This window comes from Dendrobates tinctorius, unplaced genomic scaffold, assembly GCF_039654945.1.
Source record: "Dendrobates tinctorius isolate UK_male_01 unplaced genomic scaffold, ASM3965494v1 ptg000070l, whole genome shotgun sequence".
Classification (NCBI taxonomy): domain Eukaryota; kingdom Metazoa; phylum Chordata; class Amphibia; order Anura; family Dendrobatidae; genus Dendrobates; species Dendrobates tinctorius.
Genome location: NW_027361738.1, coordinates 48,423,977 through 48,449,169, shown reverse-complemented (window position 1 = coordinate 48,449,169; position 25,193 = coordinate 48,423,977). Strand labels below are relative to the sequence as shown.

The 25,193-nt window shown below is 43.5% G+C and overlaps 1 protein-coding gene across 1 annotated transcript in view; it reads left to right on the top strand.

Moving 5' to 3' along the window:
- ADARB2 (adenosine deaminase RNA specific B2 (inactive)) overlaps positions 1-25,193 on the top strand; it is a 945,686-nt gene that overhangs the window by 351,121 nt on the left and 569,372 nt on the right. Inside the window, exon 3 of the mRNA XM_073581643.1 lies at positions 18,554-18,589. Coding sequence (XP_073437744.1) covers positions 18,554-18,589 — 36 coding nt within the window. The remainder of the gene's footprint in view (positions 1-18,553; positions 18,590-25,193) is intronic.

The following is a 25,193-nucleotide window of genomic DNA, read 5'->3' as shown; positions in this document are numbered from 1 at the left end:
AGTAAAAAGTTGGTCACACTTGTCAAACACTATGTTTGACGAGTGTGACCGACCTATCAATCAGTTTTCCAAGCGATGCTACAGATCGCTTGGAAAACGTTAGTGTTCTGTAAGCTAATTACGCTTGCAAAACATTCTTTTTTGACGGGAAATACGAGGGAATTACAAATGCGGATTTCTCGTGGATTTCCCACGGCATGGAATTGCGGAATTCCCGCGGAAATTTCTGCGGGAATTCCAGACGTGTGCCCATAGCCTCAGACATTGACTTTTTTGGGATGAGAAAATACGTCAAAAGCGCACCAAAACTCATCGTGGGAACATAACCTAAAGATTTAGGCTTCTTTGCCATGAACATAGTATGGAAAAGATTAGAGCTACTCTTCTGGAGAGAAGATAAATAATAAAGATAAAAAAAGACATTCCTTGGCGAATTATTGATTGACAAATGTCCACTTGTTAAAGGGATTCTGTCACCAGGTTTTTGCTACCTCATCTGAGAGCAGCATAATGTAGAAAAAGAGACCCTGATTAAAGTGATGTATCACTTAGTTTATTACAAGCAATAGTTATGATACAATCAGAGTTTTTAGATGTAGCCTGTGGCAGAGCTGAGAAAGCTATCCCCACCCACACCATATCTTTCTATGTGCATGGTATATTGACAGTGAGCTACTTATCACAGGAGGGGGCACAGTTGGAGCAGAGCTCACACTATCTGCAGTCCAGGTGATATTCTCCTGGTGATAAACCACCCATTGTATGGAAATAACAGCATACAGCCTAATAAGTGACACATCCCTGTAATCTGTGTCCTAGTCCCTACCTCATGCTGTCCTCAGATAGTTAAAAATCTGCCGACAGATTGAATGCCCACATTTTGAGGTGTATATACTGTATATTATCTGTGTGTAAGGTTTTCTGATTCCCATTGTATGGCTATGGGAACATTAGGTTAAAGAATAGAACAAAAAATTGCAGAAGTATCTTTGAGTATTGCCACCCACTTTCAAAATAATTAGTGATGCTCGGGTTGATATAGGTTACTTAATAAAATAAACGTAAATCTTGGGCATTGCCTGATGAAGACTCTGCTCCAGTCAGTTATTTGTGCTCTTTGCATAAAAGATATTATTTTGTTAATATTAATAAAAAAGTTTCTAAATTGATCTGCTCACGCTCAACTTAATTCAAAGAAGGTGAAAGAAGACACTTTAATCTCACAAAACACATATAAACATGCTTCCAGCAACAACTAGAAACTGAAATGAGTGATTCAAGAAGGAGTTTGATTGGAGCGAAGGTTGAGCATGCATCCCGCCACCACAATAATGACTCGATGGCGGACAGAGAAACAGATGAACGCCATCATTGGCTCACTCTGATGGTGTCACAGACTTTGAATGGAGCATCAGGACACATAATTGACCACTGCTCCATTCAAACTCTTGAGTATGAATAGGGGTCATGGGACCTCCACGGTAGTATTCATTGAGATCACAGCAATTGGACCATTACCAATCTAGCTGTTTCCTGTCCAGTGGATGGGTATTGCATCTGGAAGAAGAGGAGGGTTTTTGGTGTGTACATTCACTTGACTTTGTGTTCCACTGGTGGGACACTCTGTGGTCAGCCAAGGAATAATGCCAGCTAGTGCTCCATTCAGTGGCTTCATGGGGAAGAGTAACAGCACATGGTGTCCATCAAAATCAATAGATTGTCCTAGAAATGTGTGTGCATGCCAGATGTAGTTAACTGATGAAGACCATGAATAAATGACTTCCCTTTGGAAATGCCGAATTACCTAGTAGAGATTTTGAAAGAAGGGGTGCAGCGAGAATAAGACCACGTTCACACGTTCAGTATTCGGTCAGTATTTTACATCAGTATTTGTAAGCTAAAACCAAGAGTGGAACAATCAGAGGAAAAGTATGAGAAACACGTCACCACTTTTGTATTTATCACCCACTCCTGGTTTTGACTTACAAATACTGATGTAAAATATTGCCCATGTGAATGTGGCCTAAATCTAAAGGTCAAAGCTGCACATGCACCCTTTGCCTGTCGGGGCCGAAAAAACCCATCGGTCATATGAGGATATGAGAATAGCAAAACTTTTGAAGACCAGTGGTAGTGGGAGCCCCTGTTGGAAATTTTGGAATGGGTCCTTGACCTTCAAGTTTTGCCATTTAAAAAAAAAAAAATAAACAAATTACTTAAATCTAACGCCTTTTATGGTTTCTGCTGTTGTGTGTATCCTCTACATACGTTCCAACACAGACATAGCATTTGAGTCTCTCATTGGCCCATTTTAGACTATGTATGCACTTTATACTCTTTATTAAATCAATGGTAAGCATTCTTCCCCAAACTGCTGTACTTTAAGCAGAGTGTGGTGCCCAGGGAAACCAGCAAGCATTGATATATTATTTCCATACTGTCATGTATTGGCCTATAATTCTCTTTTTCAACATGTGTAATTATTTTTAGTAGCAGAAATAAAAAAAAAAGCAAGGCCATACAACAGAGTACATTTCTGCACTATTTTTGACATATGGCTCTACGGAATCCAATACCATGTTACCAGATTCCATAAATCACGCTGCACCACTTTTGATCTAGAATTAATGGTAGCTGAATCGAAAGGAAAGCACAGTGGATGGTAACTAATCTCCACCATATATTACATGTAACAAAATATTAGCATAAGAAACAATACCTCCGAGCAATAAGCTATAATTAGTTCCTTCTCTCTGTTTTATCTCTTGATATAACACGAGCTATTAGAATTAGACACGGTAAATCATCCCGATCATAATGAGTCGTGCATACATCTCTGAGCCGTAGCCCACAAATGTGAGATTAATTAAAGATGCACAAATAAAGGATCTCACTGGATATGGATCTATGGCCCTGCGTGGTGTTCTGCGTGTTTCCAAAATTAATGTGAATGCAAAGCCTCAAGGTTTCTAGCCATTGCCTAATGTTGTTGATCAGTGGGAGGGGGCCAGATCCAAAATCTGAAGCGCTCAAACCTATTCTCAAGCAAGAGCAGAATGGTGAATAGACTCAAAAGAAAATTGATGGGTCCACAAAATTGCTTGAAAATTGGTTTTATTGATTGCTGAGGATCACTGTTAGGACAACCCCAACTTGATCTGAATGTTTGCCCCCGAGGGAGCAGCTGGGTTAGGCGTTGAAAAGGGAGAGATTTTCACAGGGAAAACAGATTTCCTGTTTCTACAAAGAGCAGAAAAAAGAGAAGAATGAGCTGGATAGAAAGGGAAAATGAGCAATTGTAAGTACACGGTGCTATATAATATGATGACTGCAATGTATAAGGAGGATACAATTTTTTGATAAGAGTGCTTCTTTAAGAGGATAAAAACTTTGATGGGATTGCTTCTTTTATATACTGCAGTCATCATATGATGTAGAGCTGTGTACTTACAATTGCTCATTTTGCCTTTCTACCCAGCTAATTCTTCTGTTTTCTCTGCTCTATGTATAAACAGGAAGTCTCTTGTCCTTGCATGAATAATTCCCCTCGTCAACTCCTGACCCAGCTGCTCCCTCCTCCCCCTTGCCAGGTACTTTTGCAGTGACTTATGACTTATGCAGGGAAAATTGACCTCCTGTTTCTACATCGAGTTTAGAAGGATTCAGCAAGTCAGTTGTTAATCTTGTGATGGTATAAACCTAATTGAAAACAGAAGAATTAACTGGGTAGAAAGACAAAATGAGCAGTTGTTTGTACAAAGTGTATGTCATATGATGATTAAAATATATTAAGAGAATACAAACTTTGATGGGAGAGCTTCTTTAAAAATGTTTCTTATATTCTTGTGTAGTGATGGTTATTGTTTAAGCAAGTAACAGTGTTACGATTTCATGGCCCATCCTATATAACTATAATCAGAGCAGATGTTGGCCTTTACTGTTATTTCTGGTGAATATAAATGTATTACCATCTCTTAGTTTAGTCACTACAGGAAAAATGGCTCTAGTAGGCAAAAGTAGAAACTTATTTGCTATACTGCCAGATACCATTTCCATAGGTTGGCAAATAGTTTCACAACTTAGTGTCATTAACCGCTGTGTTATTTCAGTTCTGATCCATATGATATACTGCTGCTCATATGTTCATGACCTTAGGGGGGAATTTTCATCTGTGCAATAATGAAAACACTCAGATATATAAATGTGGACCTATTTTGTGCTACATGTTAATGTTTCGTCTCCCAACAATTAGAGCCGCGGGGCGTTTGCTTTTTAAAAGCCCCTCTATAGTATACCTCTTGCTCTATACCACAATCCGACCATTACCGCTATACAATATTATGTGTAAGTCAGTAATCAGTGAAATTATACTTTAAGGCATTTGATACTTACAGAAACTCTGCCATTCTCTTCCCACCATTGAATCAAGGGCAATGATTATGTTTTAATTAAACTTAATTACATTTTGGACAGTATAATTATGAACCATTTCAAAGCCCCGGACGCAGCTTTTTCAGAATCTCTCAAAAGTTGAAGCACTTACAGGTTTGTAGAGGAATGTAATTACTTCTTAAAGGGGTTCTCCAGCTAGATAAATAAAGCCTCCAATTATACTTACGTTAATTGGCTTCCTAAGAAATTCTAGTCTGTGTATGAGAAACAGGGAAAGTTTGAATCCCGCTATGATGCTCGAATGTGTTCGGTGTACAGTGCTGCACAATATGTCGGTGCTACAGGCTGAATGGATACATAATAATTCTTATTTATGCCGCATTCCCATGTAGCATAAATTCTACGTTTTTTTCCTCTGTATTTTTGGGGGCATAAAATCCATTGTGTTTAACAATTCAAGCAAAGTGTATGTGAGCTGCAGAACTGTTCTGTCACGATTCCTCCGCTCAATGAGTGATTGCTATGCTGTTCTTTGGAAACTGTCTTGCAGAGTTGTCTGTGTCTTGACTGACAGCTTGGCTGTCCATTTCTGTGAAGAGCTTGCTGAGCTTTCGGTGCCTTGATTGACAGCTCAGCTGTCCAATCTGTGACTGGGAGGTACGGGACTTTCTCCAGGTGTTCGGTGTTCTGGTGATTGCCCAGCTACTTAACAGAACTGTCTGCCCCTGATCCCTGCCAGACGTAGTTTGTGCTTCTTGGGGAGTGTTAGCCTGATTCTGTTGCTCTGAGTCCTTATTTTCTGCTGCCTGACCCTTTGGGCCATGTTCTGACTATCCCCTTTGTCTTGTCCTTTGGCGTTTGATCCACTATCTCTTTTTATTGACCCTGGACTGTGACCTTACTTATGCCTTTGTCTTTTCCCTTGGATATCTACATTCTCTCATGGTATTTACCCTGGAACGTCTGACGCTTCTGCCTCAAGGTCTGTTCATGAGTAGTGACTAGCTTCACATGCTCATTATTCCTTTTTATTCTTCTCCAGCATGGAGGTCAATGGGGAGACTGAAATCTGGGGTGGACAAATCATTGGTGCAACCACAGGGGGCCCGAGACATAAAAGGGACACTTACACCTTCATAGCCGGTGGAATTGTGCATTATGATGGGCTATTTGGCTGCAAAGGTCCCATTATTGTTCTTGCGCAGGGACCCTCCTCTGTCTGTGTTCTTCAGTGCCTGAAGTAATGCATGAAATGTAAGTGGCACCATAGACTATTATCAGTGTATGTTTTATCCATGAAAATCAAAGACGGAAAACATACGAGAAAATCTGATGCGTGAAAGGAACCTAAGGGCTCAATCACACATCCCATTTTTCCACGTACAGAAAAAACAGATCGGCTATTTTGAACAGAGTTTGTTTAGAGTGTGGTCTGAATGTCCATTTCGCTAATATGTGGAGAAATAAAAAAAAAGTTTCTCCATTCTTAAAGTCGTTGAAAATCAGAGTACTCTTGGATGTCATCTGAGTGCTGTTGGATTTTTTCACTCACCTATTGACTGGCATTGACAATTTTGACCGAACACTGGGACCAGTTTCTGCGATTGCGATTTTGCATAAAAAACATGTGAATGGCTCCACAGACTACCACAGGTAGCACTCGTATGGGAATATTGGACGTATGATTGAGGCCTAAGGCTTCATTCACACGTCAGTCTTTTTGCATCAATGTTTGTTTGCCAAAACCATGAGTGAAACTTACAGAGAAAAACTATAATTGAAAGATTGACCCCTGTTCTGTGTTTTGGAGACGCTCCTAGTTTTGGTATACAAATGATGATCAAAAATACTGAGTGTGAATAATGCCTTACACATAGTCTGCATAAGCAGAATAGTGGACATTTTTAATGAAGACGAGAAAGTTGCTTAATTTTGCATTTAAAAAGCAAATGAACATTAAAAAGATTTGTAAGTATACACAGCTTATAAAGAAAGCATTTAACCAATGCCCTGAAATAAATAGTGCTTGTAACATTAAAAACTTGGATGGCTTCTTAAAAAAAATAGATTCCGATACACAGGTAATAGTTTTTTATTTTTTGTACTTATGAAGCAGGTAATGACAGTCAGTCAATATTCCCACAAAGAGTATTTGGTGAGTTTTTAACCCCTTCCCGACATTGGGCTTAATAGCACTCCCACGTCAGACTCCTCCTGTTTTGTGCGGGCTCTGGCGCTGAGCCTGCACCTTTCCGAGCACATGTCAGCTGATCTATACTGCTGACATGGGTCCGCAACAGCTGCAGGTGGAATTGTGACCCACCTGTGGCTGTTAACTAGTTAAATGCCGCTGTCAATCTGACAGCAGCATTTAACTCGCGCTTACTGGGGAGCATGCCCTTTATCCCGCCCATCAGTGACCATGTCACATAATCGTGGGTCACCGATGGATCAGCAAGACAACCAGAGATCTCCAGCAGACCTCTATGGTTGTAATAGCAAATGAGCAATTCTGCTACATACAGGCGATCTGATCATTGCCTGTGTGTAGCAGAGGCGATCAAAGTACTGCAACTTCTAGCCTCCAATGGAGAGTATTGAAGTATGCAAACAAGTAAAAAAAGTTTTAAAAAATTTTAAAAATTTAAAAGTTTGAATCACCCCCCTTGCGCCCCTTTCAAATAAAACAATAAAAAATCAAATATACACATATTTGGTATCGCCGCGTTCAGAATTGCCTGATCCATCAATATAAAAAAAAGAAATAACCTGATTGCTAAATGGCGTAACGATGACAAAAAAGTTCAAAACACCAGAATTAAGTTTTTTTGGTTGCTGCTACTTTGCAATAAAATGTCACAAATCATGCAACTGCAGGGACTCGAACATAATATATGAGCACGCCCAGAAACTCGAATAACACCCGAGAATACTCTAAAACTTTTATCAGTATTTGCTCATATGTAGTGAGCTGGGATTGAGGATTCAGGGGGCCGTTGGCCATAACTCTTCGTAAGTATCACAGCTTTATAAGGCGAGTTGTGACAAACGTGTTCCTAATTGAATCCGCTCCTTTTCATCTTCTGGGCTATGGGTGTAAACAAGAAGCTCTTATTTAATTGCACATTCCATAATTCACCACTCAGTAGCTTGACAGGTGCCTAGAATCAGTTCATCTCTCAATGGCATTTTTGGCAAGTACTCCCTAGGGAAGCCACAAGGACATCTGTCACTGATACTAGGACTCGGATACACAGTCAGGGTCACACAAGATACTAAATACATGATAAGTTCATAGAGATCATTAAAACCAGGATTGAATCTCTGCAAGATCTGGAAAGGACTATTTGCTTTTTGATATTGAATGGTATTGACTGAAAAATCATAATGCAGAATTTCTTCCCGATTTTGCTTGTGGACAAATGATCCATTTTGCATATTTTTGCACAACTGCAGTTTTCCCATTTATTAGCAGATAATCTATATTATAATGAGTCTATGCGAACATTAGCAGCTGCGCTGCATTTCTACAAAGCTTCTTTGTAACAGGAGGGCCAAGATTATCCTCAGGGATGCTGCATGGCTCAGAGGCTATTGTAAAGCTGCCATCCAGGAGAGTGATGGCGTTTGCCCTTCATAAACTCTGCAGAGCGCTGTGAATGTCACCCCTTTTCACACCCAACCTCAATCTGTCTAGTGAAGAATTTTATTCCAAAAAGTGTCTGTCGTGGACTGGACAAAACATCATTTTCACTCAGCTTCTTCCATTAACTTTACAAAGAGCAATGTTAAAGTGACAAGATCATTCTTATATTAAAGGAAATTATCTCCTTCAAAGCAAACAGTACAAGACTCCGTAAGTCTGCAAACGTAATCATCTCTATGCTTCTGTCTATTTCTCCTGTGATAACACTAAACTAAATGAATGATATATTATATTGTAATAATAGTGACATTTTCATAAATTCTCATTATGTAGAATTAATATATATTGAGTTTTGCCAAAAGATTATCTTAATTTTCAATTAACACACCAAACAAAATCCATATAGTATTCTCTTTATTTCATGCCAATTACTTTTTTCGTCCACCCCTTAACGTCCAATGATGGGCATAGCCCGTCATTGGGATTCTCCCCCCGCTTTGATGAGGGCTCCGGCGGTGAGCCCGTATCAAAGCTGAGACATGTCAGCTGTTTTGAACAACTGAAATGTGCCCACGATTCCACCTGCACCTATTAACTAGTTAAACTCCACTGTCAAACGCTGACAGCGGCATTTAACTGGCGCTTCCAGCCGTCGGGCCGGAAATGCGCACATCGCTGACCCCAATCACGTGATCGGGGGTCAGTGATGCGTTGGCATAACAACCAGAAGTCTCCTGGAGACCTCTTTGGTTGTTGATGCCGCATTGCTATGAGTGCCACCCGGTGGTCGGCGCTCATAGCAATGCTGTATTTCTGTTACATATAGGCGATCTATTCTTCGTCTATATGTAGCAGAGCCAATCAAGTATTGGATGCTTCTAGCCTCCCATGGAGGCTACTGAAGCATGCCAAAATTTAAAAAAAATGCTTAAAAAAAATATGAAAAAAATACATGTCTCACACTGGTAACACCCCCTTTCCATATAACACAAGCTCTCGAGGTAGATTCTCAGGGAAATCTATGTCCGGCCCAAAGATCTTAACATTTTACTTATATGTTAAGCAAAATGCTGTGGAGTAAAACATTGGATTGCAGATATCAAAGCATGATTTTATTCAACTTTCTATGACCTGCATGCACATATAGTTTCTTAACATTTTTTCTTAACATGATGGTTGATCCTGCAGAACAATTCCCTTTAAGCATAGTTTCAAAGTAGCTAGGCTGAGAAAAAAAACATAAGCTTGGTATTCATCTTTTTCTGTGTCCCAAAAAGATCTCCCTGCACAATTTAAAAAGAATCTGTCACCAGGTTTTTTTCTTCCCAATATGAGAACAGTAGAGACAGAAGCCTTGATTGCTCCAGTGTCTTACTTACTGGGTTCCCTGCTGTAGTTTTGCTAAAATCAGTGTTTTATTTACTGCATCTCTTCTAGTCTTCTCAATAATGATCTCTTTATAACCCCTCCCTCAACATTGATTTATCACCTTCTGCCTAAACTGCACCTAGGCAGAAAGCTGCCAATCAGTATTGAGTGTTATGAATGAGTCACCGTACGAGGCAAAAACAGAAATACTAGCTAAGTCCAGAAAACCAGAGAAGTTGGCAGTTATCGGATTGCAGACCCCTGAACCTAACAACAACAACTAGCAGTAGCCGTGGGGGGTTCCTACGGTGCCCTAGGTATTATCTGAAGACAGAGCAAAAAGGAATTCAGCTCACCCAGCAGGGAAAGGCAGAAATCCAGAAAAACAAGGCAAAACAAAACCAAAACACAAATAATAATAATAATAATAATCTTTATTTATATAGCGCCAACATATTCCGCAGCGCTTTACAGTTTAACAGTTTCAAAACACAAGTCATAAGTAACAACGTTAACAATACAATAATTAAAGCAAAATAAGATGAAATAAGACGACCCTGCTCGTGAGAGCTTACAATCTACAATGAGGTGAGGGAGATACAAAGTACAGGTGTGTATTTACAATGGTGTATTTACAATGAAGGTCCAGCCATCTTGCGGGAGTGAAGGATGGATGGAGATAGTGAATGGGCTACACACGCACACTTACACAGAGAATGACTTTGATTAGTGAATGTGATAGGCCGCTCTGAACAGGTGTGTTTTGAGGGAGCGCCTAAAACTCTGCAAATTGTGGATAGTCCTGATGTCTTGGGGTAGAGCATTCCAGAGGATAGGAGCAGCACGGGAGAAGTCTTGGAGTCGGGAGTGGGAGGTACGGATTAGTGCCGAGGTTAGTCGAAAGTCGTTTGCAGAGCGCAGCGATCGGCTAGGCCGATAGACAGATATGAGAGAAGAGATGTAAGGGGGTGCCGCACTGTGGAGAGCTTTGTGGGTGAGAACAAGTACTTTGAATTGGATCCTATAATGAATGGGCAGCCAATGTAAGGACTGGCGAAGAGCGGACGCGTCCGAGTACCGATTAGCCAGATGGACGATCCTGGCCGCTGCATTAAGTATGGACTGGAGAGGGGATAGTCGAGTGACGGGGAGGCCAATTAATAGAGCATTGCAGAAATCCAGGCGAGAGTGGATCAATGCAACAGTGAGGGTTTTTGTTGTTTCCATAGTGAGAAAAGGGCGGATTCTAGAGATGTTCTTTAGGTGTAAGCGGCAAGAGCGGGCAAGGGATTGTATATGGGATGTGAAGGAGAGATTGGTGTCAAACATAACACCCAGACAGCGCGCCTGCTGCCGGGGTGTTATTGTGGTACCACCCACGGAGAGGGAAATGTCAGATTTAGGGAGGTTAGTAGACGGCGGGAGCAGAAGAAGTTCAGTTTTGGAGAGGTTGAGTTTCAGATAGAGAGCGGACATGATATTGGAGACTGCGGACAGACAGTCACTGGCGTTCTGTAGTACAGCGGGGGTAAGGTCGGGGGAAGACGTGTATAGTTGTGTGTCATCAGCATAAAGATGGTACTGAAAGCCAAATCTGCTGATGGCCTGTCCAATTGGGGCCGTGTAGAGAGAGAAAAGGGGGCCAAGGACTGAGCCCTGAGGTACCCCGACAGCAAGAGGAAGAGGAGATGACGTGGAGCCAGAGAACAAAACACTGAAGGAGCGGTCAGAGAGATAGGAAGAGAACCAGGAGAGTGCAGTGTCCTTAATGGCTAGTGACTGGAGCCTAGAGAGTAGGAGATGATGGTCAACAGTATCGAAAGCTGCAGATAGGTCAAGAAGAATGAGCAGAGAGTGGTCACCGTTACGTTTTGCTGTCAGAAGGTCATTGGTCACTTTGATGAGTGCAGTTTCAGTCGAATGTAGGGGGCGGAAGCCGGACTGTGAAGGGTCTAGAAGGGAGTGAATGGAGAGGTAACGGGTAAGGCGGGAGTAAACTAGGCGTTCCAAAAGTTTAGAGATGAAGGGGAGATTGGAGACTGGTCTGTAGTTGTTTGTGCAGGATGGGTCGAGAGCAGGTTTCTTTAGTAATGGAGTAACGATGGTGTGTTTGAAGGAGGATGGGAAAATGCCCGAGGAGAGGGAGAGATTAAAGATTGTAGTTAGGTGGGTTGTGACGACTGGAGAGAGAGACTGGAGGAGATGTGAGGGAATGGGGTCGGTAGTGCATGTAGTCGGACGAGAAGAAGAGAGGAGTCTGGAGACTTCTTCTTCTGTGATGGGATCAAATGTGGAGAGTGAGCCAGGGGAGATGCAGGAAGGGATGGGAGTCACAGCACTTGGTGGTAGGGAGCAGATTTCTTGACGGATATTATCTATTTTTTCTGTAAAGTGGGAGGCCAGGTCATCAGCACAAATGTCTGTGATAGGGGCTTGTGCTTTTGGCCTGAGGAGGGAGTGAAAAGTGTCAAAAAGTTTCTTGGGGTTGTTGGCTAGTGAGGAGATCAGGGTGGTGAAGTAAGTCTGTTTGGCAAGGTGAAGGGCAGCGTTATAGGTTCTTAACATAAATTTGAAGTGGATGAAGTCTTCTGGTGTGCGGGTTTTTCTCCATAAGCGTTCAGCACTCCTGGAGCATCGCTGGAGAAGTTGAGTTTGCGATGTGAGCCAGGGCTGTTTTATTCTGTGTTTGGAGGTTCTGAGGGTGAGGGGAGCTACTTGGTCAAGGGTGCTTCTAAGAGTGTCATTGTAGTGATGAACAGCCAGATTAGGACAGGAAAGAGAGGAGATTGGGGACAGAGATGAGTGTAGGGAATCTGAAAGTGTCTGAGGGTTAATAGCTTGTAGATTTCTGACTGTGTGGTAGGTAGGAATGAGCTGGGGTGGGCGAGGATTTGTGAGCGTGAAGGAGAGAATGTTGTGGTCAGAGAGTGGAAGCGGTGAGTTATTTAGGTGGGAGATTGAACAGAGCCGAATTCAAAAAGTAGAGCAGAAAACTTAGCTTTTGAGTAGCAGGAATCAGACTGGTCTCCAAGAATCCCTCAGAGTAATCACCCGCAAGGCAGAAGGGTGTCGGCTGCCTTATATTCAGTCAGCAATCCCAGTCACCCAGTCATCATCATTCTGCTCAGGTGCTTTGCAATCAGCCTCACTACCTTCCTTCACCAGAAGAGGGAGTTCATCAGACCTCAATGGTGAAGGGGAAAATGAACTCACAACAGTACCTCCCCCTTGAGGAGGGGTCACCGAACCCTCATCCACGCCACCAGGGCGATCAGGGTGAGCCCGATGAAAGGCACGCACCAATCTTTTGGCATGAATATCAGAGGCAGAGACCCAGGAATTATCCTCCTGACCATAACCCTTCCACTTAACCAAATACTGGAGTCTCCGTCTAGCCAGACGGGAATCCAGTATCTTCTCTACCTCATATTCCATGTTACCTTCAACTAATACAGGGTCCGGAGGTGCCACCCCAGGAACAACTGGTTCAACAAACCTCTTCAACAAGGACTTATGAAAAACATTATGAATTTTAAATGTGACAGGAAGAGTCAAACGAAAAGAGACCAGATTAATAATCTCCAAAATCTTGTAAGGTCCAATAAATCTAGGCTTAAACTTAGGAGAAGCCACCTTCATAGCGATATTTTTTGATGATAACCAAACCATATCACCAACCTTAAACTGGGGACAATGGTCCTATGCCGGTTGGAAAACCGCTGGGCCTTTTCCTGGGAGAGAGATAACTTATCCACCACTTGGTCCCAGATCTGGTGCATTCTCTCCACCACAGTGTCAACACCTGGGCAGGCAGAAGGCTCCACCTGCCCTGAAGAAAATCGAGGATGAAACCCAAAGTTACAAAAAAAAGGTGACATCAAAGTGGCAGAACTAGCTCTATTATTTAAAGCAAATTCGGCCAAGGGCAAAAATGAAACCCAATCATCCTGATCAGCGGAAATAAAACATCTCAAATACGACTCCAAGGTCTGGTTTGTTTTTTCCGTCTGCCCATTGGTCTGAGGGTGAAAAGCAGAGGAGAAGGGCAACTGAATTCCCAGCTTGGAACAGAAAGTCCTCCAAAATCTAGACACAAATTGAACTCCTCTATCAGATACAATGTTCTCAGGAATCCTGTGCAAGTGAACCACCTGTTGCAAAAACAGGGGCACCAACTCAGAGGAAGATGGCAACTTAGGGAGTGGTACAAGATGAACCATCTTAGAGAACCTATCACAAATCACCCAAATAACAGTCATTCTCTGAGAGACAGGCATATCAGAGATGAAATCTATTGAAATATGGGTCCATGGCCTCCTGGGGACCGGCAAAGGCATCAACAACCCACTAGAGCGAGAACAAGGTTTAGACCGGGAGCAAGTCCCACAGGACTGCACAAAATTCCTGACATCACGAGACAAGGCAGGCCACCAAAAAGACCGACTCACCAGATCTCTAGTACCAAAAATACCTGGATGACCAGCCAATGCAGAGCAATGAACTTCAGACATCACTTTCTTCTTCCACTGGTCAGGAACATACAACTTTCCACTGGGACAACGCTCAGGTTTGTCCTCCTGGAACTCTTCCAGAGCACGTCTCAAATCGGGCGAGATGGCGGAAAGAACTACCCCTTCGCCTAAGATGGTAGCAGGCTTCGTCACCACAGGAGAATCAGCAAAGAAGCTCCTAGAGAGGGCATCTGCCTTGACATTCTTAGTTCCAGGAAGAAAAGAGACCACAAAATCAAAACGTGTAAAAAACAAGGCCCACCTAGCCTGTCTAGGGTTCAAGCGTTTGGCCGACTCCAGGTAAATCAAATTCTTGTGGTCAGTGAGGACCACGACTTGGTGTTTAGTTCCCTCCATCCAATGTCTCCACTCCTCAAATGCCCATTTCATGTCTAACAGTTCCCGTTTCCCCACATCACAGTTACGTTCAGATGGAGAGAACTTTCGGGAAAAGAAAACACAGGGATTCATTTTAGATGTTACAGGATCCTTTTGGGACAAAACAGCTCCTGCACCAATCTCAGAAGCGTCCACCTCTACCTGGAACGGAAGTGAGACATCAGGTTGCCGCAAAACAGGGGCAGAAGTAAATCTTCGCTTCAGCTCGTGAAAGGAAGAAACAGCCTCCGGAGACCAATTCAACACATCAGCACCCTTTTTAGTCAGATCAGTCAATGGCTTGGCAATACTAGAAAATTTTGCTATAAATTTCCGATAAAAATTAGCAAAACCCAAAAACTTCTGGAGGGCCTTCAAAGAAGTGGGCTGAACCCAATCATAAATGGCCTGTACCTTGGCCGGGTCCATTTCAATAGTTGACGGAGACAAAATAAATCCCAAAAATGAAATCCTCTGTACCCCAAAAAGGCATTTCAATCCTTTGACATACAGGGAATTCTCCCTCAAGATCCGGAACACAGTCCGAACATGTTCCACATGAGAATCCCAATCCTTGGAGAAGATCCAAATATCATCCAGATAGATAATCAAAAATTTATCCACAAAGTCGCAGAAAATGTCGTTCATGGAGCACTGGAAGACAGAAGGGGTATTAGTGAGCCCAAAAGGCATCACCAGGTACTCAAAGTGTCCCTCCGGAGTATTAAACGCCGTCTTCCATTCATCCCCATGCTTTATGCGGATAAGATTATACGCCCCCCTGAGGTCAAGCTTGGTAAACCAGCAAGCACCTTTAACTCTGGAGAATAGATCCGAAATCAGGGGTAACGGATACTTATATTTAATAGTAATTTTGTTGAGGGCACGATAATCAATACAAGGTCTTAATGAACCATCCTTTTTGGCCACGAAAAAAAAAACGGCACCTAAGGGTGAAGAGGATGGTCTAATATGACCCTTCTCCAACGCCTCCTTAATATAGGATCGCATAGCCTCGTGCTCGGGTACAGATAAATTGAAGAGCCGACCCTTGGGAAATTTACACCCCGGACTCAGTTCAATTGCACAGTCATAACTCCTATGAGGAGGCAAAGACGCAGACTCATTCTCGCTAAATACATCATAAAAGTCCGCCAAATAGTCAGGAACATCATGCGACTGAGGAGAGGTGGAAAAAAACGGAGCCTCACTAAGGGCACACCGACAACCCCAACTCACCACAGACACAGATTTCCAATCCAAAACTGGATTATGAATTTGCAACCAGGGAAACCCCAAAACAATGGTATCATGCAAATTATGCTACACCAAAAATCTGCAATTTTCTTGATGGTCTGGGGCAACCCGCATTACCACCTGGGTCCAAAACTGAGGTTTATTTTTTGCCAAAGGAGTCGCATCAATCCCCCTCAAAGGGATAGGTGTCCACAGAGGTGTCATCGGAAATCCACAACGTTTAGCAAAATCCAAGTCCATTAGATTCAGGGCTGCTCCCGAATCCACAAAAGCCTTGGCGGAAAATGTGGACAGGGAGCAGATCAGAGTAATTGCCAGAAGAAACTTAGGTTGAACACCACCCACAGAAAATGTGTGTGCAAAACGTTTCTCTCGTTTAGGACAGACAGAAATAATATGCGAGGCATCTCCACAAAAAAACACAGCTTATTACGCCTTCTGAACTCCTGACGTTGCTCCCTGGACAAAACTCTATCACATTGCATAGGTTCAGACATTTGTTCAACAGGTGGCAACACCTCTCGTGCAGTCCTGCGTTCACGTAAACGCCGATCAACCTGAATGGCTAATGACATAGAATCGTCAAGACCAGAGGGAACAGGAAATCCCACCATAGTATCTTTTACGGCTTCTGACAAACCCTTCTGAAAGAGAGCTGCCAAGGCATTATCATTCCAGGTAGTAAGGACCGCCCACTTTCGGAATTTTTGACAGTACAATTCTGCAGAATCTCGACCCTGGCTCAATGCCAACAGGGTCTTTTCAGCCTGATCAATAGCATTAGGTTCATCATACAACAACCCCAAGGCTTGAAAAAATGCGTTCACATTAGTCAGAATAGGATCATTTGGTTTCAAAGAAAACGCCCAATCCTGGGGATCGCCACGCAGCAAAGAGATGACAATTTTAACCTGCTGTGCGTAGCTCCCTGATGAGTTAGGCTTCAAGGAAAAAAATAATTTGCAATTATTTTTGAAATTCAAAAATTTAGACCGATCCCCAAAAAACACATCAGGAGTAGGGATCTTTGGTTCAGCAGCATGTGAATGAGCAAGGTAGGCGGAAATTCCCCGCACTTCCGCAGCGAGCTGCTCCACACGATCCGACAATTGCTTTATCTCCATTGAGAGAAAAAAAAATTCTCCCTACGGCCTCAGAGATATAGAGGAGAAAATATACACACTTTTTTTTTATTTTTTTTTATAATTCTTTCCTGCTATTGAGTACCCTAGGATCTGCGGTATGGCGGGTGATTCTGTTATGAATGAGTCACCGTAGGAGGCAAAAACAAATACTAGCTAAGTCCAGAAAACCAGAGAAGTTGGCAGCTATCGGATTGCAGACCCCTGAACCTAACAACAACAACTAGCAGTAGCTGTGGGGGGTTCCTACGGTGCCCTAGACCCCTCGATCACAGCCAGAGAAGTACATAGCCTAAAGACAGAAAGGGAAATCTGAACTGCCCCAGAGCAGACCCCAAAGCAATAGGCAGCCCCCAACATATAATGACGGTGAAGCAAGATGAAAAAACACTCACACAGATAGAAAGATAGGCTGAGCAAATGATGGGGCCCAAGCTAACTAAATATGACAGAATAGAAAAGCTGCTGTCTGCAATCCGCCAAAAACCCTCTCAAAAACAAGAGCCAACAGACTGATAGGGAAAAAGGCCCTGAAGACGCTAGGCTTCAAAAAGACTATATCAGTACTCAGGTATTATCTGAAGACAGAGCAAAAAGGAAATCAGCTCACCCAGCAGGGAAAGGCAGAAATCCAGAAAAACAAGGCAAAACAAAACCAAAACACAAATGCAAAAAGTAGAGCAGAAAACTTAACTTTTGAGGAGCAGGAATCAGACTGGTCTCCAAGAATCCCTCAGAGTAATCACCTGCAAGGCAGAAGGGCGTCGGCTGCCTTATATCCAGTCAGCAATCCCAGTCACCCAGACATCATCATTCTGCTCAGGTGCTTTGTAATCAGCCTCACTACCTTCCTTCACCAGAAGAGGGAGTTCATAAGACCTCAATGGTGAAGGGGAAAATGAACTCACAACAATTGAGGGTACCCATAGTGAAAGCTCCTGAATGTCAAAGACTACATAGCAGGAGATAGTAATTGAGAGAACTAGCAGAGCTGCAGCAGATATGAATGTTGTATCAAAACTTCAGCAAGCAGCCCAGTAAGTAACACAACACTGGAATCAAGATCTCTGCCCCTATATCCTGCTGCTCTCAAATGGAGCAGGATAATTAGAGTGACAGATTTTATTTAAGGGCATAATCAGACGGCCATATAAATCGGAACATAGTGCATATACTGGACCGTGACTCTACCTACCTGAGCGTGACCACTTCATGTATTTCAATGCAGTAGTCACGCTTGGATTTGGAGAGTCGCCGGCCAGCACTGCTTTCCGATCTTGGTCCAATTTATACACGGCCAACTGACTGCATCCTTAAAAAGACATATCACCAGGTCAAAAAATGAGTATTTTTGCTTTCATGTTATTTGCACTGTTTCCTTGAAGATGCTTTGTGTTTTTGCTTTGTTTTTTTTTTGTTCTTTTTTTATTTTTTTAAATCTGACATGCGGTTTAAGATACTGTACATAGGAATATTTATTTTATGGTCTTTACCAAGGGTTTATTGCTCACAGATTTTTGGGGGGCATATAAGGCTACTCTGCATTCTTGCCCTGTGAAAAACACCCCCTTGGTAAAACCATAAAAATTAGCATAAAAAAGGCCCAAGGAAAAAAAGCTTTTAACGTTTAAAGAATGAAATGGTTCCTGAACCTGATTAAACTCTCTCAATACCTTTTGCCTTTTCAACTCCTTTCTACTACATAAATAGTGGTAAGAACAAGCCAGGGAATTGGGGAATAGGTAGCCATTTGTTACAAGTAGGTATTTACTGATAAAGTAATCTCCTGCATGCTTTTTATCTCTTGATTAAGATCCATCATATTAATGTGATTTCTTATATATTCTATTTTGTTACAGGATACAGAAATGAAAATGGAAGTTGTACGCAGAAGGGTAAGCTTTTCTTATTTTGCATGTGCTGCCTAACATTTCATTTGGGGATTGTTCATTCTTTATGATTGAGTAATTGATCGTGCCCCATTCCTCCCTTTGCTCCACATTTCTTCAACAATATTTTTGCCATTTTATTGCTGTCTGCAAGGAAAATCAGAGTCTTAATATTCAGAACAAATTCTCATATCAATTATGGACGTAAAAAATAAAATAAATTTAAGATAGATAAACTGATGTTATTTTTAGTGCTTTATTGACTAATTATTGAATGGCAACAGGTAAAACAATATTTTTACTCTTCGCCACGACAGCACCCACTGGAGGTATCGGATCCGCCCATTTGGAACAGGAAACCCTACAGGAAAGATAAAAGGGGCGGTCCGCCTTTCCTCCTCAGTTTTGGTTTCCTGTTCCAAATGGAGCAGGATCCTGCAGGATCTTACCTGGGCCATGCATCCGCCTGTGCGGTCTCTTCGGGAACGGCAGGGGCTGCGGTCCGGAAGCAGCGTCGGGGGAGACTCCGTTTGAAGGCTCCCCCCTCGTCTGGTGGCATAGTGGTAATGGCCGGGTCCGGGGAGGGCCGCCCGGTCTTACCAGGGAGCGGGCCGGTTGGGCATCCGGGGGATCCCCCCCCATCGGTGGGGGTATAGCGTGGATGGTGAGGCCATGAGCGCGCGAGCCGCGCGTGTGAGTAGCGGTGGCACGGGAGCGGGCCGGCGCCCGACGCTCCTATACCCCGGAAGTAATGGTTGAACTTCCGGGGTAAGATGGCGATGACGCGGCGCATGCGCCCTGTGACAGGGCGACTTCCGGGGGTACGATAAGTGTATAGATAAAACAGCGCTGCAGCGCTGCAACGTTGGAACCATGTCGTCCCCCGCAGAGTCGCAGACCCCAGCAGGGGATTCAGCTGGGGGCAACTCCACCAGGGACCGCAGCGCCAGGACAGAGACTGCCCGCAGGAGCGAGGCAGCAGAAACCCGATCCAAACCGTCTCAGCCATCCGAACCGGTATTAAGCTTCACTGGGTGAGTGTGCAAAGTATATGCTCTACCTATTAAGCTAACCTCCTCTCCTCCCCCCCCTCCCCCCTCTCTTTACCTTTGACCTCCCACTTCAGTCAAAGAAAAAAGGAAAAACAAAACATAAAGAATGCGCATTATGTTCAGAGCCTCTCCCTGACTCCTACCCCAAAAAACTCTGCAAACAATGCATTAAAGAGACCAGGCAGGGGTCGACGATATCTTCTAAGGATATCCGAGCCATAATTAGGGAGGAAATACAAGCCATCAACCGCGCCAGCACTCCCGCAGAGTCCAGTCATAGAAAACAGGTCATTGTTAGTTCAGAATCAGAGGAAGAACAGGAGTTAAACTCAGGCTCCGCATCCACGTCCTCATCATCATCCTCGGAGGTGGAAGGACGCGCATGTTTTCCACTGGACAGCGTAGATAACCTGGTAAAAGCGGTTAGAAATACTATGGGGTGTGAAGAGGAAAGGGGAGCCCAGACCGCGCAGGACATTATGTTTGCGGGATTGGCAGAGAAAAAGAGGAGATCATTTCCAGTGATACCGGCAATTAAAGATCTCATCAAAAGGGAGTGGGAAAAACACGACCAGAGGGGTTTTCTCCCATCCGCTTCAAAACGGAAGTACCCGTTCACTGATGAAGATCTATTAAAATGGACTAAAATACCAAAGGTGGACGCTGTCATATCCTCCACTTCCAAACAAACCTCGATCCCGGTCGAGGACGCAGGATTGTTAGCAGACCCATTGGACCGAAAGGCTGAATCTTCGCTCAAAAGGTCCTGGGAATCCACCACCGGGGTATTCAAACCCGCAATAGCCAGCACATGTACTGCTAGGTCAATGCTGGTATGGCTAGATCAATTAGACCAGCAGATTGAGCAAAGAGTGTCAAGGGAGAAACTGCGTGCAGCCATCCCGTTGATAAGAGGGGCAGCTGCCTTTATGGCAGACGCTTCAGCGGACACCCTAAGACTGGCAGCAAGGTCGGCAGCCCTGGTGAATAATGCCAGACGCGCGCTGTGGATAAAGAGCTGGAAAGGGGATGCACAGTCAAAATCCAAAATTAGTGCAACCCCATGCGAGGGTGAGTTCCTCTTCGGAAAAGCCTTAGACGAAATTCTCGCCAAGGCAAAAGAAAGGAAAAAGGCCTTCAGTGATTCTCCCATTCCGTTTTATAGGAAAACCTTTAAGAGACGGCCATTCGGGAGAAGAAGACAATCGGACAGAACGAATAGATGGGCCACGAAAGACGAAAAGCAGAAGGGTACCATCTTCAGAGGGCCAACATATAGGAGAGATAAAAATTAAAAGTTTAGACCCACCAGTTGGGGGTAGATTAAAAATTTTTTTTACCAAGTGGGAACAAATTACGTTAAACCCATGGATTTTGAACATAATCAAGGAAGGAATAAAGATTGAATTCCTTCGGATCCCCTATGAGTTCTTTGTTATAACTCGCCTTAATTCCTCACTTCAGCAAAAGGCTCTCGAAGACGAGATTCGAGTCCTGCTAGCTAAAAAAGTTTTAGTTGACGTCCCTGAGGAACAACAGGGTAGAGGCTTTTACTCTCCCCTGTTTTTGGTGTCTAAACCAAACGGTACATTTAGAACCATTATTAATTTAAAGAAGCTAAATTCATTTATAAAAAATTATAAGTTCAAAATGGAATCAATTAGATCCACTATAAAGCTTCTTTTCCCAAATTGCGCAATGGCAGGGATTGATTTAAAAGATGCTTATTATCATCTCCCTATACACAACAGATTCCAGAAATACCTAAGAGTCGCAGTGGAAGTCGAGGGAAAGATTCATCATTTCCAATACGCGGCAATGCCCTTCGGGCTTTCCACGGCACCAAGAATATTTACCAAGGTGATGGCAGAAGTGATGGCCTACCTTCGCCAAAAGGACACACTAATTGTGCCATATCTAGACGACTTCCTAGTAATTGGGAATTCAGTCAAACAATGTACTGAACGCGTGACTGACGCAATCTCCTCTTTTCAGAGCCTTGGCTGGATCATCAATATCCAAAAGTCCAGACTCGATCCGCAATCTCTCCAGACATTTCTAGGATTTCAACTAGATTCCTTGACCCAGAGATGTCTACTACCCCAGGTAAAAATCATCCTCACAAAACAAAAAATACAAGCAGCTATAGATAAACCACGTGTATCCTTAAGAGGAGCAATGTCACTATTAGGATCACTAAATTCTTGCACCCCGGCAGTCCGGTGGGCCCAGTACCATGTCCGTACGCTACAACACCAGATCCTCCAGGAGGATAAGCGACATAGTGGTCATTTACAGAGCAAAATAACCCTGTCACAAGAAGTCTTGACTTCCCTAGAGTGGTGGTTAGACGATGACCATTTATGTTCAGGAGTTCCATGGGTTATAGTTCCATCCTGTATCGTAACCACCGATGCCAGTCCCCAGGGCTGGGGAGCCCACATGGAGAATGGGTTTTATCAGGGAAGGTGGAGTAAAGAGGAATGTGATTACTCATCTAATTTAAAAGAACTGACTGCAGTGTTCTATGCTCTATACAACTTCCTTCCGCAGCTCCAACAGAAGCATGTAAGGATCCTGTCGGACAATACCACCACAGTGGCATATATAAACAGACAAGGAGGAACTCGATCAGAGACTCTGATGTCTTCAGCGGCAAGAATTTTAAACTTAGCAGAAAACTATTTTTTGTCCCTCTCGGCACTTCATATCAGAGGCGAGAGCAATCAAAAGGCAGACTTCCTAAGCCGTCACACTCTACGACAAGGAGAGTGGTGCCTCAATCGGAAGGTCTTCAGGGACATAGTAGCCGCATGGGGACAACCCGAGGTGGATCTTTTCGCCACAAGGGAGAACAGGCAGATAAAAACATTTGCCTCCCTATCTCCGTCAGATCACCCAGACATACTGGACGCCTTTCTAGTTCCATGGAATTTCAACCTGGCGTATGCGTTCCCTCCATTGATCCTCCTACCTCAAGTAATTCGGAAGATCAGAGACGACAAAGCAAGAATAATCTTAATAGCACCGTTCTGGCCAAAAAGACCGTGGTTTTCGTGGCTGCAGATTATGTCAATAACAGATCCTTGGATCCTTCCGACTGCCAATCTACTCTCCCAAGGCCCCTTTTTCCACCCTCAAGTGCTCAGCTTGCACTTGACGGCGTGGAATTTGAGAGGCAGTTATTGAGGACAAGAGGATTCTCGGAGTCCTTAATTACTACACTACTACAAAGTAGAAAACAGTCCACAACCCAAATTTACACTAGAATATGGAAAAAATTTCTTCAATTCCATACAGTACCTCATACAGCAGAAGTTCCGATAATCCCAATCTTGGAATTTCTGCAGAAGGGGAAAGACTTAGGCTTAGCAGTAAATACACTGAGAGTACAAATATCGGCATTAGGAGCACTATATGGCCATAATATAGCAGGCAACAAGTGGATAACTCGTTTTATTACAGCATGTGAACGAATAGCTCCAATCCACATACCCTCCGTCCCTACATGGGATCTAAATCTGGTCTTAGACGCCCTAACGGTAGACCCCTTTGAGCCGATCGACACAATACCCTTCAAATACTTAGCACTTAAAATGGCCCTCTTAGTATCACTAACCTCAGCTAGAAGAGTGGGTGATATCCAAGCCTTGTCAATAGATCCACCTTTTTTCCAAGAATACCAAGACAGATTAGTATTAAAACCAGACCCTGCCTACCTGCCAAAAGTGGCAACAAAATACCATAGATCTCAGGAGATACTCCTCCCAACCTTCTATAAAAATCCCTCTACTCCGGAAGAGCAGAAGTTCCATACTCTGGACGTCAAAAGAACTGTCCTAAAATGTATTGAGAGGTCCAACAGTTGGAGGCAGAGTAGGGCCCTATTTGTTTCATTTCAGGGCTGTAAGAAGGGGTATGGAGTCACGAAGAGCACCATTTCCCGGTGGATCAGAGAGGCCATTCATTTAGCCTACTCCGCAAAAAACGAAGATCCTCCAGGGAACATCAGGGCGCATTCCACCAGGGCAATGGCAACCTCTTGGGCGGAAAAGGGAGATGTTCCGATTGAAACTATATGTAAGGCGGCAGTTTGGTCATCCCCTTCTACCTTCTATAACCACTACAGACTTGATCTTTCATCAACCTCTGACTTAAGCTTTGGCAGGACTATCCTTGGCACGGTGGTCCCACCCAGGTGATGGTCTCTGGAATCTCTCCAGTGGGTGCTGTCGTGGCGAAGAGTAAAAAGCCGGATTACTTACCGGTAATGCTCTTTTAATGAGTCCACGACAGCACCCGCTCACTTCCCCCCCTAAGGATATCAATAGTTAAAGTATATTAACCAAATAATGGATAAGAAAGATGTTAAAATAAGAGAACATTGCCTAATCCTTGGCGGTCCTTCTGGTACTCTGAAACGTAAAACTGAGGAGGAAAGGCGGACCGCCCCTTTTATCTTTCCTGTAGGGTTTCCTGTTCCAAATGGGCGGATCCGATACCTCCAGTGGGTGCTGTCGTGGACTCATTAAAAGAGCATTACCGGTAAGTAATCCGGCTTTTTTGTGATAACATATGTGCAGATAATTTTTTCAGGTAACGTTTTTGTGTTTAGTGTCTGTGAAAGATTCTAAATATACAATATGAGCTGTAACATCACTGCCGGCATCCCTCCATGGCTTCCCATCCCCCACGATGCAGGTACACCGACTTACTCACCACTCCAGGCAGTGCAGTGAGTCCTGCCCTTTGCTTGCTGTGTGCATACTTCCTGGATGCATGCTAAGGGCAGAAACTCCTGCACTTCCTGATTCTTAAAAAGACAGCGCGCGCACTCCTAATGTGTCCCCAGCCTATTGCTGTGAGGCACTTTGTACTTAAGGTACCTCCTCCTGTTGGAAGGTACCTGAGCAACATTCTCTTTCAGTATGCGTGTGTGCAGCTGCTGAGTTGCCAGGTACTTTCCTGTTACTGAAATCCTGGGGGCTAAATACCCAGGCCTGAATCCGGAACTTGTACCTGTATCTGATCTTTCCTGTTTCTTCCACCCTGGGGGCTGAATACCCAGGCCTGAACCTGTACCTGTGTCTGTCCTTTTCTGAATTAGGACCAATCCCTGAACCTGTTTCTATCCAAGTATGGATCTTTCCCAAAACCTACTGTCTGAACCAGTACCTATCCCTAAAACCTGCTGTGTCTATACCACTACCTATCCCTAAAACATGCAATGTATGAACCTGCACCTGTCCCTAAAACCTGCAGTGTGTGAACCTGTATCTATCCCTAATACCTGCAGTATCTAAACCTGTTCCTATCCTTAAAACCTGCAGTATCTGAACCTGTTCCCATCTCTGAAATATGTAGTGTCTTAAAGAGTGCCTATCTCTAATCTGTTGTTGCTGTGAAACATTAGTGTTTAGTGTGTACACTTGCTACTTCATTGTAAGTACTCTGTGTGAACTCGTTCCATTCTGTCTTGTCCATACCTATTCTTGTATGCATCCTGTGTGAACCTGACCCTGGCTATTCTTTGTGAACAGAGTCCTGTTTCGGCTGTC